This window comes from Halichoerus grypus, chromosome 8 (assembly GCF_964656455.1).
Source record: "Halichoerus grypus chromosome 8, mHalGry1.hap1.1, whole genome shotgun sequence".
Classification (NCBI taxonomy): domain Eukaryota; kingdom Metazoa; phylum Chordata; class Mammalia; order Carnivora; family Phocidae; genus Halichoerus; species Halichoerus grypus.
This window is the reverse complement of record NC_135719.1, coordinates 149,637,128-149,653,804: the sequence shown is the minus strand read 5'-3', so window position 1 is coordinate 149,653,804 and position 16,677 is coordinate 149,637,128. Positions and strand designations below refer to the sequence as shown.

General features: G+C 46.6%; 1 protein-coding gene across 4 annotated transcripts in view; it reads right to left on the bottom strand.

Moving 5' to 3' along the window:
• Positions 1 to 16,677, bottom strand: part of COA8 (cytochrome c oxidase assembly factor 8) — a 68,348-nt gene that overhangs the window by 41,783 nt on the left and 9,888 nt on the right. For 2 of the 4 annotated variants that reach the window (XM_036101689.2, XM_078054282.1), the window contains exons 2-3: positions 12,422 to 12,619; positions 11,412 to 11,475 (exon numbers count right to left, since the gene is read on the bottom strand). In XM_036101689.2, coding sequence (XP_035957582.1) covers positions 11,412 to 11,475; positions 12,422 to 12,619 — 262 coding nt within the window. Of the gene's footprint in view, positions 1 to 3,013; positions 3,105 to 8,209; positions 8,288 to 11,411; positions 11,476 to 12,421; positions 12,620 to 16,677 lie in introns of those variants that run through there. The other 2 variants (XM_036101690.2, XM_036101688.2) reach the window with 2 other exon arrangements.

Genomic DNA, 16,677 nt, shown 5'->3' with positions numbered 1-16,677 from the left:
CGACTGCCAACATCATAAAGCTCCACATCCTCTTTTTCTAAATGATCTGAGCTTTTATGTAATCTGTGTCTCTAAGGAAAGAGTTCCAGAGCTTCTCATACAAATACTGGGATGGAGTTCACAGTCTCAGGCTCACTTGCCCATGAGTTACTGTACAAAACATGCCGAAAATTGCAAATTCACCCCCACTGCTCAATGGGCCAAGCTTGGAAAGTTTCCACAACAGAATGCACACATTCCAGACTCTTATGATGCTAAGCCCTTGGAAGCTGAAATGCCAATTAGTACCAATGCTTTTCAGCCAAATGAGCTAATGAGTGCACATGGGACTTTTATTTCAGACTGGACTCAAAGGATTTACTGGGTCTCAGTAGAAAGGAAGGAGAGTGACCAAGGGCTCAAAAGAAGCGGTACCAAGAGGTAAAAGTGCTCCTTTTCTGGAGCCTTTGCAGTGGCTGGATAGAAAACCCCTCTCCTCATGAGAACGATCTTGTTTCTATCCACTTAATTGATGTTATAAATGGGAAGCAGTGCCGTAAATGAACAAGAAAAGCTTCCATCCCATCGAGATTAAAGTTCTTATGCTACTAAGGAACAGCCAGATTCTACTCCATCAATACTCTGACAAAGTGTAGGGAAACTCAGCTTTTCCCGTTTCCATAGGGAAGGCAGGGCAGGAGGTGGCGTGGGCACAGAAGGGGACGCTGAGGCCCCTCTGCTACCTGCCATCCGGTAAGGCTGGTCCTCTCTGCTCTGAACCCCACACAGCACACACCCAGCCCACCGGGGATGAGGCGTGGTGCAAACATGGTACGGGTCCACACCAGAAATCAAAGGTCTAGAGAAATAAAACTTATACTGGCTTGACTGAGTAACTTAGCTAGCTCAGAGTAATGGACTACACTAACCCACTACGCACATACTGAGAGACTGATCTGTCTGCGTGTTGGTCTCTTGAGCTCGCCAAGCCTCAACCACTACTACCATCCTTTAGGTCTTACCTCCCCTGCCTGGCCTGACACTGCCACTGTTACCTTTTAAAGCAAACCTCAAACGTCATAGCCTATCATTTCACCTGAAAATACACATTATGTATCGTTAAAACCCTTTTTAAAAACATGTAACCACAATACTACCATTGCATTTGATAAAATGAACACTAACATACCAATACAACCTAATATACAGCCACTGTTCAATTTCCTCTAACAAAATGTCTTTTACAGGTGGTCTGTCTACATCAGGACCCAAATAAGGACCGCACACTGCGTGAGGCCTCTTTGAATCTGAAGAAGATCCCCCTCCTGGTTAAAATTCTAGTTACTGGGGCGCCTGGGTGGCTCAGTCCTTAGGCGTCTGCCTTTGGCTCGGGTCGTGATCCCAGGGTCCTGGGATGGAGCCCCGCATCGGGATCCCTGCTCAGCGGGGAGCCTGCTTCTCCCTCTCCCACTCCCCCTGCTTGTGTTCCCTCTCTCGCTGTGTCTCTCTCCATCAGATAAAATCTTAAAAAAAATAAAAATAAAATTCTAGTTACTTGGGGTGCCTGAGTGGCTCAGTCGTTAGGCGTCTGCCTTCGGCTCAGGTCACCATCCCAGGGTCCTGGGATTGAGCCCCGCATCGGGCTCCCTGCTCAGTGGAGAGTCTGCTTCCCCCTCTCCCTCTGCCTGCCTCTCTGCCTGCTTGTGCGCTCTCTCTCTCTCTCTCAAATATGTAAGTAAAACCTTTATAAAAAAATAAATAAAATTCTAGTTACTTGTTGAAACTGGATCTGTTCTTGCAGAATTTCCAACATTCTGGGATTGTATCTTCAGGCTATCATTTTAAACGTGGTCTTCTATGAACCCCTCTCACCCTCACCCCACACAGCCTTTACCTTCTTCCTGTGAACTGGTATTAAGTCTCGAGGTCTGCCTAGATTCCTCTCCGTTTTTTTGGTAAGAACGCCTCCCAGGTGGCACCCCCACTTCCTCCTGCACCCCACAGAGGCATGCAGCAGGGGCCCCACTGTGTACAGCAAGGTGCACCGGGGCTCAGGAGCAATCACCCTGACCCATGTATTATAAAGCCCCACCAGCTTTCCTACCCAATGGTTTTAGTGGTTGTGAGTGACTGTGACCCAGATCCATTATTCATTGGGAAAATGTTAACTTTCTAACTCCTTCTGCATTAGCTGTCATCCTTCTACAAAGAAAAATGCTCCTTCATATGGCTACCCTGAAACAGAGTTGATGCACGAAAGGTGTGTATTCTTTGGATTCTTTTATTTATCAATTTTCAGAATAACGAGTTGGCTGCCTAGCTATATCCAGAGGTGACTGTGAGCTTTTCTTTTTTTTTTTTTAAGATTTTATTTATTTATTTGACAGAGAGAGCGAGAGCAGGAACACAAGCAGGGAGAGAGGGAGAGGGAGAAGCAAGCCTCCCGCTGAGCAAGGAGCCTGATGTGGGGCTTGATCCCAGGACCCTGGGATCATGACCTGAGCCGAAAGCAGACGCTTAATGACTGAGCCACCCAGGCGCCCCTACTGTGAGCTTTTCAATATTGTTATGATTGCAAAGATCTTTGCATATTTGATATATATTTTAATCCACTGTGGTCATTCCTTTGTGCGGCTGAAGTGGCCTCATCCTTGGCCTATGGGAGCCCCTCAAGTTGGCTTCTGCACCATTCTCATGTGACCCCACTGGTCTCTGAGCCTCCTCACTTTCAAACACAAGGTGTCTCGACTCATCATGCGCTCTTCCCACCCCAGAACCTCTCCAAGGAGCCCAGGTTCCCTTTAGTGGAAAGTGCTGTTTAGAACCCACTGTCCAAGCACGAGGGGTACAAACTGCTATGGGGTTGCCACACAAATATCTTTACGCTGTCAACTTTATTTAAAAGTGTAAAAACTAAGTTTACGGCAACATCTACCTTTAATATAAACATAAATGTCACTAAATACAAATAAGAAAATAATCCTACCCAATATGGATATAATATTCAAGATTTTAGAAAAAAAAATAAACATACCTGTTATAATACATGTGCTTCAGAAAATTTTTACTTAAAAATTCCTTGTAAAAGTCAGCCATTTCTTCTGCATCTAATGTTGCTTTTTGACCTGAAAATTAATTTCAATTTAAACATTAAGACTTGGGGGCGCCTGGGTGGCTCAGTCGTTAAACGTCTGCCTTTGGCTCAGGTCATGATCCCAGGGTCCTGGGATCGAGCCCCACATCGGTCTCCGTGCTCCACGGGAAGCCTGCTTCTCCCTCTCCCACTCCCCCTGCTTGTGTTCCCTCTCTCACTGTGTCTCTCTCTGTCAAATAAATAAAACCTTTAAAATAAATAAATAAATAAAACAAACAAACAAACAAACAAACAAACAAACAAACATTAAGACTTGGGGCGCCTGGGTGGCTCAGTCAGTTAAGCGACTGCCTTTGGCTTAGGTCACGATCCCGGGGTCCTGGGATCGAGCCCCACATCGGGCTCCCTACTCAGCAGGGAGCCTGCTTCTCCCTCTCCCTCTGCCTGCCTGATCCCCCTGCTTATGCTCTCTGTCAAATGAATAAATAAAATCTTCAAAAAAAATAAAAATAAAAATAAACATTAAGACTTAACAGGGAGGAACCCACACACTACTACTGATCTAATAGAGGTCAGCAAGATGCAGGATACAAGATCAAAATACATACATCAACTGTATTTTTCTAAACACCAGCAATAAACAATCCAAAAAATGAAATTAAGAAAACAATTCCAGGGGTGCCTGGCTGGCTCAGTCGGTGAAGCATGCAACTCTTGATCTGGGGGTCGTAAGTTTGAGCCTTACATTGGGCATTAAGTTTACTTAATTAAAAAAAAAATTATATATATAAAGAAGAAAGAAAACAATTTTATTTACAATAGCATCAAAAATAATAAAGGACCTAGGAATAAATTTGAGAGGAAGTGTAAGACTTACACACTGAAAACTATAAAACACAGCTAAAAGAAATGAAAGAAGACATGAATAAATGGAAAGACATCCCATGTTCATGGTTTTAAAGACTTCATACCGCTGAGATGGCAACACGCCCCAAACTGGCCTTTGGCAGAAATTGACAACCAGATCCTAAAATTCATGTAAAAATGCAAGGAAACCAGCAGCCAAAACAACCTTGGAAAAGAAGAACAAAATTGGAGGACTCACCTTTCTCAACTTCAAAACTTACTGCAAAGCTACAGTAATTAAGATGGTGTGGTACTCACAAGGACAGGCCTCAGAGTCCAGAAATAACCGCAAACATTTACGAGCAAGTGATTTGCAGTGAAAGTAACAAAACAATTCAGTGGGGGTGGGAGGGTGGGAGACAGCCTATTGAGCAAGTGGTGCTAGAACACTAGAAAGTCACGTGCAAAAATATAAAGTTGAATCCCTACCTCACACCATATACAAACACAACCTCAAAATGGGTCAAAAACCTAAATGTGAGAGCTAAAACTAAAAAACTCTTAGAAGAAAACAGGGACAAATCTTCATCTCCTTGAATTAGTCAGTGCATTTTAGGGATGACACCTGAAATACAGGCAAAGAGAAAATAGATGAATTGGACTTCATCAAAATTTAACACTTTTGTGCTTCAAAGGGCATTATCAAGAGAGTAAAGAGACAACCTACAGAATGGGAGAAAATATTTGCAAATCACCTACTTAATATGGGTCTCACATCCAGAATATGTAGAAAACACTTAAAACAGAACAACAAAAAGAGAATAACCCACTTTAAAAATGGGCAAATGACTTGAATAGATATTTCTCCAAAGAAGATGTACAAATGGCCACTAAGAACATGAAAAAACACTATCATTAAGTCATTAGGGAAATTCAAATAAAAAAGACAGTAAGATACCATTTCACGCCCACCAAGACAGCTATAATGCTAAATAGACAATTGTAAGAAGTATTGATGAGGACATGGGGAACCTGGAACCCTCACACACTGCTGGGGGGAATGTAATATGGTGCAGCCGCTGTGGAAAGTAGCCTGGCAGTTCCTCAAAAAGTTAAACACAGAGTTATCATATGACCCAGCAATTCCACTTGTAGGTATGATACACAATTGCTCACAGCAGCAGTCTTTGTAATAGTCAAAAAAGCAGAAACAACCCAAATGTCCATCAACTGATGGATAAACAAAATGTGGTCTATCCATACAATAGAATATTGTTCAGCCATAAAAAAATCTTTGAAATCCTGGTCCATGCTACAACATGGATGAACCCTGAAAACATGCACTTAAGTGAAAGAAGACAGACACTTGGGGCACCTGGGTGGCTCAGTTGGTTAAGTGTCTGCCTTTGGCTCAGGTCATGATCCCAGGGTCCTGGGATCAAGCCCTACATCGGGCTCCCTGCTTGGCGGAAAGTCTGCTTCTCCCTCTCCCGCTCCCCTTGCTTGTGTTCCTGCTCTCGCTATCTCTCTCTCTGTGTCAAATAAATAAATAAAATCTTAAAAAAAAAAGTCTGACTCTTGATTTTGGTTCAGGTCATGATCTTAGGGTCATGGGATTGAGCCCCACGGCAGGCTCTGTGCTCAGTACAGAGTCTGCTTGTCCCTCTGCTCCCCCCACCGCCCTGCTGTTTGCATGCACTCTCTTTCAAATAAATAAAATCTTAAAAAAAAAAAAAAAAAAAGAAGGCAGACACAAAAGACCACATATTATATGTTTCCATTTATCTGGAAAGGTCCAGAAAAGGCAAGTCCATAAAGACAGAAAGTAGATTAGTGGCTGTCAGGAGCTGGTGGGAGGAAGAAATTGGAAGTGACTGCCAGTGGGAATGGGGTTTCTTCTGGGGTGATGAAAATGTTATGGAATGAGATATGGTGATGGTTGCACAATCCTGTGAATACTAAACACTACTGAATTGTAAATAAAATGTGAATTTTTGGGGTACCCGAGTGGCTCAGTCGGTTAAGCGTCTGCCTTCGGCTCAGGTCATGATCCCAGGGTCCTGGGATCGAGCCCCGCGTCAGGCTCCCCGCTGAGCCGGGAGCCTGCTTCTCCCTCTCCCTCTGCCTGCCGCCCCCCCGCTTGTGTTCTCTCTCTCAAATAAATAAATAAAATCTTTTTTTAACATGTGAATTTTATGGCATGTGAATTCTATCTCAGAAAAGGAAAAAGCCTTAGGGAGAAAATGACCTATCACCAGACTGGGACAGTTCCAGTGTAGCTCAATTTCTTCGTGACTACTGCAAGCGCAGGTGTGCGTCTACCAATGCCCGTCATGTGTGGCATCCTTCACCGTGTCTACTCCAATGCCCGCTGAAGCTGCTGACAAGAAACGTGAGCAATCCGCATAAGGGAAATGGAATACCTCCTCACTTTGAATGCATCCTGGCCTGGGGCAGACACCGGCCTAACCGTTCAGTCTCTGAGGCAGTGAGCACACACTGGACCACGGAATGCATTAGGTGCTGGTGGGGACTGGTGACACACAGGGACTGACCCGGCCACCTCCACGGTGCTGTGTGGTGGGAGGTGCCAGCCATGGCGCCCACCCTCAGAGCCCCCCACCAGATTTAAAAAGGCCACACAGGACAGGAACCAGAGAGCAGCCCACAGGCCAGTCTCAGGACACCAAGTGAGGGCTCAGAGTGAAGGCACTCTGGCTCCGAAGCCCCAAGCCCCAAACAGGTCCCACCACCTCGGCAGGAGCCTGGAACCGCCCCCGGGGGTTCCTGCACATGCAGGGAGGCCCATGTCCGCGCTCCGACCTCAGCTTTAGCATGCTTGCCCTTGCGGATGCTGTCTCAGGTGGAGGCCACGTTTCCCAACAGCACAGCTGAGGTCGATGCTCCAACCCTATCAGGATCTGGGGGAGACAGAGCTGGGAAGGTAACTCAAGGGCACGTTTCCACAGAAGCAAAAGGGAAAGTGGCTGACCTTTTACACATACGACATAGACGCACACACTCCGATGGCAAGGCCCAAGCATGTGCCTGTCCCCTCACAGAGGACGAGCACACATCCCTTCCAAATCGTAACCCAGGGCCTGCCTGAGTAAACAGCAGTGTGTTCCACACGTCCTCACTCCTCTGACCCTGCAGTTCCTCAAAACCTCCATCTCGGGGAGGAGCAGCTCAAATCTCCCCTAGCTGCCTCTCCTCAGCCGGGCCTTCTCTGAGGCCTTGGTACGACGCCCACTGCCCCCGCTCCACTTCCCTGTTGTTCTTCATACCCCAGGAGTGCGGCACGTGTCCACTGAGCTACCTGGCTGTGGGTCACACTCCCAGCCCACATGAGAACGTCAGCTGCATGAGGGCAAGGCTACAGCTCTCTGTCTCATCCATCACAAGTCCCGGTGCCTAGCTTGGCACATGGTAACTATTGGGTAAGTACCTCAAATCAACAAATAGATCGATGGTAAGTGGGACAAGAAAGAGAACCACCAGCTGCCCAAGAAGGGGAGGGAGGCCAAAGGTTCCCAGGGAAGGGGACATTTAAGCTGGGTCTCACAGGATGAATAGGAGCCCACAGGGTAGAGAAGGGAGAAAACAGGTCACAAGCCATGGACCAGCATGGAGGAAATAAAGGGTCTGGAGAGGCACAGATGTGAGTGAACAGGGTGAACGAGGAGGAGGGTGGTCAGGGCCTGAGCGCGGCGACAGGGCCAAGGAACGGAACCCCTGGCTCGAGCACTGGTGTCCTCTGGACGAGGAGTCTTGGGAGGAGAGGCATGTGTGCACCCTCACGTCGGCTTCCCGGCACATCTCTCTGCGGCCTTGCCCGCGCACACGGGGAACGAAAGACACGCCCCCAGCAGCAGCGGTTAGTGCCCCAGCTCAGATGGAGCTCTGTCCCTCACTGGCAGACGGCCCAGAACTTTGGCCCCTCTCACATCTAGAATGTGGATCACAACAGCACACATCATAAGGCTGCTCTGAGACCAGATGAGCTGTGGCCAGTGTGGTGGGCAGGGCAGGGCCTGGCGCGCGGCGCTCACTTGGTACCACTGCTGGCAGAACGGCAGGAGCCCCAGGCTTCTAAGGAACGTCAGGTGCCGTCTTCATCTGCTGGTCTGGTGCGGTGTCTTTTCCAAACACCCCAAAGCCAGAGCTCAGCATAAAGCAGAAGCACCAGAAACGCGCACCAAGTAACTCAGATCCCGCGCCTACCAACACTGCAACGTGCTACTGAGCTCTAAGGAAAGTAAACAGAGGCAGGCAGGCAGCGTAACCTACCTCACTATACGTCTGCTGAAAACCGGGTGCGGGGTTCATACATACCAGCTGGCTTTCCCACTGCATGAAAACTTACTTCTGCAACAAAAGAAATTAGAGGCAAGAATCCTCCCACTGCACTGCTGCTCTGCAAATGAGACTTAATTTGGGGACAGGCAGAGCTGAAATCATGGTGTTCTGCTTCTTGCACTGGAAATTCAGTAATTGTTCTACATTGCTGCAGAATATTCCAGTGAACATCCACCAAGTGGGAGGGCCACTTATCTAATCTGTGATTACTGGAATTTAGATACTTCCCCCCAGCTTTTTTTTTGCAATTAAAGATAATGCTGTGGGGGCGCCTGAGTGGCTCAGTCGGTTGAGCATCCGACTCTTGATCTCAGCTTAGGTCTTGATCTAGGAGTTGTGAGTTCGAGCCCCGCCCGTGCTGGGCTCTGGCGCTGGGTACGGAGCCTACTTAAAAAAAAAAAAGATAACGTTGCAAGGAACAAGCAGCTGACTCTCTCATGTTTTCCTCTAGGATGCTTTCTTAGATGTTCTGTGATCAAAATTCTCCTGCTTCCTGGCATGTGTGTGATGCCTGCAATCACGTCCTTCTGGAAAGAAGGCTGGAATGTTCTCCTGCCGCTGACCCCCTCCGAGCGCTGTACCGCACTTCCCTCCAGCAGCACCGAGCTGCTCCCGGGAGCCGCCCCAGGAGTTCAGAGAGCACACAGCGATTCCCGGGTGCTGTCCCAATACGCACTGTAATCTGCAGCCACGCCCTCACCCACACGTACTCTGTCATTTCTACAAACTGGTTCATGCTCTTCAGCAAGACTGCCCCTGGCATCTCTGCTCTATCATCCGCTGTTCCCGTGTCACTTGTTTCCTGGACGCAACCCTGTGTCCAGCCCCCCTGGTTTACACTGGCCTTGCGCCGCCACCAGGCCCCCTTCCACAGCAGCAGCCCCGCTCACTCAACACGACCCGCTGAGCCTCGGCCTCCCTGATTCCAGGGCCCCTCCCCACGGCCCCCAGGCCCCGCCCTAGGAGAGCCTCCGAGGCGCCCTGCCCTTGAACTAGAGAGGTATACTGGGAGGTGGAGAAAGCCCATTCATGGCAAGAGAAGGCTGAGGCCTGGGGTGGGCTGCTGTTCATGGCTCCAGCAGCTGAGAGCAGGCCACGCCCGGGCCCGGCTCTACCCCAGCCCGGGGCCTGGGCCCCCTGTGTCCCCTCACACACTCCTTTACAGAAGGATCAAAAGGAGTCCTCCCAGGGCACCTGGCTGACTCAGTCAGTGGAGCGTGTGACTCTTGATCTCGGGGTTGTGAGTTCGAGCCCCACACTGAGTGTAGAGATTGCTTAAAAATAAATTTTTTTTAAAGATTTTATTTATTGGGGCGCCTGGGTGGCTCAGTCGTTAAGCGTCTGCTTTCGGCTCAGGTCATGATCCCAGGGTCCTGGGATCGAGCCCCACATCAGGCTCCCTGCTCAGCAGGAAGCCTGCTTCTCCCTCTCCCACTCCCCCTCGCTTGTGTTCCCTCTCTCGCTGTCTGTCAAAAACTCAAATCTTTAAAAAAAACAATAAAAATAAAATGGCAAAAGTAGCAGGACCTACTTCGTTCGGTCACTGTGGGAAATAAAAAGATGACACAGGCAAAGGACTTAGCATAGTACCCAGCATGGTCAGGGTCTGAAATTGTGAGCCATTATTCTACACTTACTGTTGGGACCCAGCACCCTCTCCTGCTGGCTCCCGCCGCCAAGACAGCACCTTGATGACAGCAAACAGCAAAGCCCATCATCACCAGCTCTGTAGCCTGAACAGATCCAGGTGAGGTGAAGGATTAGCAGGGAGAGAGGGACAGTGCTTTAGCCCAATGACAGACGTGGCTTTTGGGGTCAATGACTTCAGATTTTCCATGAGAATAATGTTTTGACAGTAGAAATCTGTTTAACAAACAGTTTGAAATGTTATTCAGGCCTAACATCAACAGCAAGAGAAAATGATCAAAGGTTTTTTTGAGCACTAGATCTTCTATCCAAAAAAGAGCAGGCAGCTCAGTAGGCAGAGGGGACGGAATGGAGCAGAGCATTCCCGTCTGCCAAGCACACAGCACGGGGGACGAGACGTGAAAGAGGGGAGCTGGGCTGGGAGCACAGCTGCCATCCTGTAGTCACGGGGGTCTGAAAACCTAAGCTAGGCAACAAATGTCAGATCTGCACGTGGGGAAGGGCAGTCTGGCTACACTACAAAGAATGAACGTGAGGCAGGAGTTGATAAACTACAGCCTGCAGGCCAAATGTGGCCCACCACCCCTGCTCTTGTAAATAAAGTTTTATTGGAACACATTCATGCCCACTAGTCTATGGATTTTCCATGGCTGCCTTCCCACAACAGAGCTGAACAGCTGAAACAGAGACCCCACATGGCCCAGAAAAAGAAACTATTTACTATCTTGCCCTTTTCAGAACGTTTGCCGACCCCTGATTTAAAGATTGGAGGTCAAGGAACCAATCAGAAAGCTGCTGCAGTAGTCACAGAACTCACAAAGGCCTGAACGAAAGCAATGTTTCAAGGACAGGGAGTGGTCAGAGTACTGAGAGATGTTTAAGAGGTAATCCTCATAGAGAAATGGGAGGTGACGGAGGGGGGATTTGAGGTGGACTCCCATGAGATTTGCGGCTCCTGGGGGCTGGTGGGGCTATGAACTGAGGTCAGGAATGCAGGAAGTGGAGCTGGTATAGGAGAGAAAAACACTGCAGAAGCCATGGGACTTTGGGATAGCTGTTCAAAGGTCAGAGGGAAGTCATCGATCAGAATGACCTAAAATCAGGAGAGGGATGATCTCCCCCAAAGGGAAAAGAGGGAGCAGGAGGAGGGCAGACCCACCGTACACACTCAGAGCACCTGCCCCAAAGGAGACCACAACTTGCCCCCTCAGCTTTCTCTCCTTCATCTGACATCTTTCTTTTTTTCTTTTTTTGATGGGGGGCAGGGGGAGGGGCAGAAGGAAAGAGAGAATCTCAAGCCGACTCCCCACTAAGTGTGGAGCCTGACAATGAGGGGCTCGATCTCACGACCCTGAGATCATGACCAAGAGTTCGGACACTCAACCGACTGCGCCACCCAGGTGCCCCTGACATCCTTTCTTTTTATCTTCTTATGCAGTTACTCAAACAAACACAATGTTAGGAGAAAAAGGACAAATGAACTAACCTGATCCAGCTCTCAGTTCCAGGCCTTTAGCTTTCAGTCTTGAGTGAATAAATTCTTCTTTTTCCTAAAAGAAGACAACCATCAGAATGCCCTTTCTTCATCTTTCCATCTTTCCTTGGCTAGGACACAGCTCGAAGGGTTCTGGACAAGTCTGGATGGAGATTTCTAAGAAAGGACCCATCTCCAAACCTGGTTTAAGCCATCTGAATATGGTTTAAAGTCCCATGCTTGAAGTAGGATTTGAAAACAAGATGTTTAATAAACTTTGGGAGGTACTGTTTATAAATGCACAGAATAAAATATAGTCCATTTGACATAGCCCACCCAAACAGTAAGACATACAAAGCTTAAATACATTCCTTCTGCATTAGAATATTTCTACTTCTTTCTCATATAGTTCATTTACAATGTGCTGTTAAGAATTCTGAATCCTCAGAACGAAATCACATCACAAAAACCCATATTTTCGGGATGGCTGGATGGCTCAGTCAGTTAAGCGTCTGCCTTCGGCTCGGGTCATGATCCCAGGGTCCTGGGACCGAGTCCCACATCAGGCTCCTTGCTCAGCGGGGAGCCTGCTTCTCCCTCTGCCTGCCTCTCTCTCTCACTCTCTCTCTCCGACAAATAAATAAAATCTCTAAACAAAAACAAACCCATATTTTCATAAACACACACACAGACCTGTTCTAGTTCTGGCTCTGCTACTCCTTTTAACTACTTGAAAGCCTCAAGATCTGTGATGTTACGATGATCAGTATTTCTTATGTAGAGTTACAATATTGACTTAAAAATTATATGCGTACATACATTCACATACGTTTATTTGTATGAAAGAGGGAAGGGAGAGAAAGGAAAGGGATGGAGGGAGGGAGGGAGGGAGAGAGAGAAGAAGGGAGGGAGGGAGGGACCGAGACTGACCAAGTAACAGAAAGGCAAAGACTAAGGATTTAGCGCCCCCACGTGGCCATCTGTGTTATTTCTTTCTCACTTGGCCTCTGATCTAAGCTTACCTTACGAAATGTCAAATTCTGGTTTGCCCAGAATTGTTGGTTCCATTCTTGTGTTTCTTGTCTTAATTGTCTTAGCTTTTGTTCCAACGGTGATTCGTTTTCGGGGATGTAAAAGTAAACGGGTCGAAGGTTTGAATGTTTATCTGGGGGTCCTATCCAATCATGGCAAGATTTTCTTGGAGGGCAGAATCCTGAGACCTTTAACAAAATGCACAGGGTTAACATAAACTAAACGAATCCCTAGTAGTATAAAATGAACAGTCTAGATTTATTAAAGTCCCTCATTAGCTTCCTCTGTTTAAGACTATCTGTCAGAGAATATCCAAGTTAAAAGAATTATAATAAATATTATTAACATGGACATTATACAGAACATGTTCAAGAATGGCACTGGGGTAATTCAATCCTAATGCAAAAAAAAAGCATCTCAAGCTTACTTTGTACTGTATACAAAACTAACTCAAAATGGATCAAAGACCTAAACGTAAAATCTAAAACTATAAAACCTCTAACTTCTAAAACAGTAGAAAATGTTTACAACCTTAGACTAGGCAACGATTGCTTAGATACAACACCAAAAGCACAATCCACAAAATAAAACAGACAAGCCACAGACTGGGAGAAAATATATGCAAATCTGAAAAAGGACTTACTCCCAGAATATATAAAATTTCTCAAAACTCAATAATAAGAAAACAGACAACCCAATTTAAAAATGGGCAAATTAGCCAAATAAAACTTTCTCCAAAGAAGATATATAGATGGCAAATAAGCACATAAAAGCATGCTCAACATTACTAGTCCTCAGGGAAATGCACATCAAAACCACAATGAGATATCACTACACATCTTTTAATATGGTTAAAACAACCCCCAAAAGCGTCTGACAATAGCAAGTGCTGTTGAAGATGTAAAACACATGAGCTCTTACACGTCGCGGGTGGGAATGCAAACTGGTGCAGCCACTTTGGAGAAAAGCTGGCAGTCCATTACACATTAAACATACACCTCACATATAACTCAGCAACCCACTCCTACGTATTTATCCAAGATGAACAAATACGTATGTTCACACAAAAGCTTGTATGTGACTGCTAAAAGTGGCTTTATTTATAATTGCCAAAAGCTGAAAAGAGCCTAAATGTCCTCCCACTGGTGAGTGGAAAAACAAAGTATGGTGCGTCCACACAATGGGTACTCTTCAACAATAGTGCACAACTACGTGCAACACAGATGAATCTCAGATGCATCGTGTTCACTGAAAAAGCCACATCAAGAGGCTGCAGACCGTAGGATTCTATCCAAAGGACACTGTGGAAAAGACAGGTGGTGGGGTGGAGGAAGGGGCTGACTACAAAGGAATTTTCTGGGCTGATGAAAACGTTCTCTATCTTGAATTGCGGCGCTGGTGCACACGTCTGTCAGCAGTGAGTGTTGCTGTATATAAACTGGGCTTCAATAAACTCGATATTAAAACAAAAAGATGACTTGAGTAGTCAAAAGACTAGCTTTCCATTTGTCCGTTAAAAGATCAATGTAACCAAAACTCATGGGGAAAGTACCACTCAATTTAGAAATCTCTTGTAAGTTACTTACAACAACAACAACAACACACTACTGACCATGACTTCCACCTCCAATAAGAGTATCTCCCATGCACCCTCCCGGCATCAAAAACTGGAAAACCAGCAACAGAAAGGAGCATGGATGAGTCTTAGAACAATATACAGACCGAAAGAGCCAGGCACAAAAGAGGATGTGCTATGGGATTGCACTGTGTGGCATTCTAGGAAAAAAATTAGTCACATCAGTGATTGTCAAGTTGAGGGTGGAAGGGATTGCTCTTATTGGGGTGGCAACTGCAAAGATTCATGTTTGTTAAAACTCATCAGATGTACACTTTGAATGGGTGTATTCATTTCACTGTATACAAATTACACCTCAAAGTCAATTAAAAGAATGGTTAAAACTTACAAACACCAGGGGCACCTGGGTGGCTCAGTGGTTAAGCCTCTGCCTTCGGCTCAGATCATGATCCCAGGGCCCCACATTGGGCTCCCTGCTCAGCGGGGAGTCTGCTTCTCCCTCTCCCATTCCCCCTGCTTGTGTTCCCTCTCTCGCCATGTCTCTCTCTGCCAAATAAATAAAATCTTTAAAAAAAAAAATGAACATAATTAATATTTCTTTTCCCTTGGGAAAGCACTTCATTCAGGATATTTCAGTACTTCATGATCATCATTACAAGATGCAACTTCCAAGCCACTAAAAACAGAGATGCAGGGCTTGCAAATTTTAACCTAAAGCAGATTTTGTCTACGTGGCTACTCACTGACAATTTAATTTGAAAAAAGTAGAAACAATAGCTAATCATTTTACCAATAGAATGTGGCTAGCGTTTAATGATGGCCCACCTGGCACGAGCAGCATGGGAGGGAAGGAGGGGCCCTAGCAAGAGAGTTCCCATCTGCTCAGCTCCGTGTCTAATCCTCAGCCCTCCTGTCGCAATGTGGGCTGACATTCATTCAGGTCCCTGGACTCAACCTTGAGAATTGAGCTAAAGAACCAAGTGTAGGGGGGTGGTGGGATAGGGTAACTGGGTGATGAACATTAAGGAGGGCACGTGATGTAATGAGCACTGAGTGTTATAAAAGACTGATGAATCACCTCTGCCTCTGAAACTAGTCATACATTATATGCTAATTAATTGAATTTAAATTAAAAAAAAAAAAAACCATGGTCAAAGCCTGTTATACAAATGTTTAACTTATAATGCATGTCAATAATCACAGATTAAAAGTACTGTTATTTCGGGGCGCCTGGGCAGCTCAGTTGGTTAAGTGTCTGCCTTTGGCTCAGGTCATGATCCCAGGGTCCTGGGATCAAGCCCCACATCGGGCTCCCGGCTCAGTGGGGAGTCTGCTTCTCCCTCTCACTCTCCCTCTGTGCTCTCCCTCCCTCCCTCTCTCAAATAAATAAAATCTTTAAAAAAATAAAAGTACTGTTATTTCATAGAAAAAATATGCTTGGAAACGTTTGCCAAGATAGATGTGCAGAGATGTTCCTGAAATTCAAGCAACAGTTCCAGAGCAATGATGACACCGAAGGAGGCCCCAGAGGAGTGCGAGGAGGGACCCCCCCGGCCCCCGCCAGTCCTGCTCTGGGGGGATGTGAGCACTCTGTGGGGGCAGAGAAGCCCGGAGCCTTTCTCTGCTGTGGTTGGGGGTGGATCTGGGAGCTGTAAGGTGGAGGAGCAGGGAGAAGCATGGGGCAGTGGTGAGGAATCGATGGGGCCGCCCCCTGAGCAATGTGCTGGTACGTGTTTAGTACACCTGAGGGACGTATAGGATTATAACTTTGCTGATATAAGGATGTGTGGCACACACTTCACAAATAATAATAATAAACTATGATACCCTTCCTTGTAAATTCCACAGAGCCAATTGATTCTTACAAACTGTTTTCATTGTTTTAACAACAGCTTTGGTGAGAAATGATTCACATACTATAAAATTAACCCCGTTAAAGTATGCAAATCAGTGTTTTTAGCATGTTCCCGGAGGTGTGCAACCACTGCCAATCCAGAACACTGTCGCCACCCCAAGAAGAAACCCCGTCTCCATGAGCAGTCACTCCCCGTTCTCCCTCCCCTGGCTCTTGGCAACCAATGCTCTACTCTCCGCCTGAACGGCTTTGCCTATTGTGGACATTTAATGTAAATGGAATAACACAGTCTGTGCTCTTTCATGACTGGCTTCCTTCACGTAACTGTTTTCAAGGCGCATCCCCGTTGTAGCACGTGTCAGTACTTCCTGCCTTTGTACGGCTGACTGCTATTTCATAGTATGGATAGAACACATTTGGTTTATCCATTCATCAGCTGAGAACATCTGGGTTGTTTCCACGTGGGGCTATTTTTTTTTAAGATTTTTATTTATTTTTGAGAGAGCGAGAGTGAGCGAGCGCACACCAGCAGGAGGCGCAGAGGGAGAGAAAGAAAGAACCCCAAGCAGACTCCGAGCTGAGCATGGAGCCCCACGCGGAGCTCGATCCCATGACCATGAGATCACGACCTGCACCAAAACCAACATTCCGAGGCTCAACTGACTGCGCCCCCCCAGGCGCCCCTTGGGCTCTTAGGACTAGTGCTGCTGTAACTATTCGTGTACACATTTTTGTGTTTTCAACTCCGTTGAGTGTATACATAGGAGTAGGATTGCTGGGTCATATGGTAACTCTATGTTTAACCTTTTGAGAAA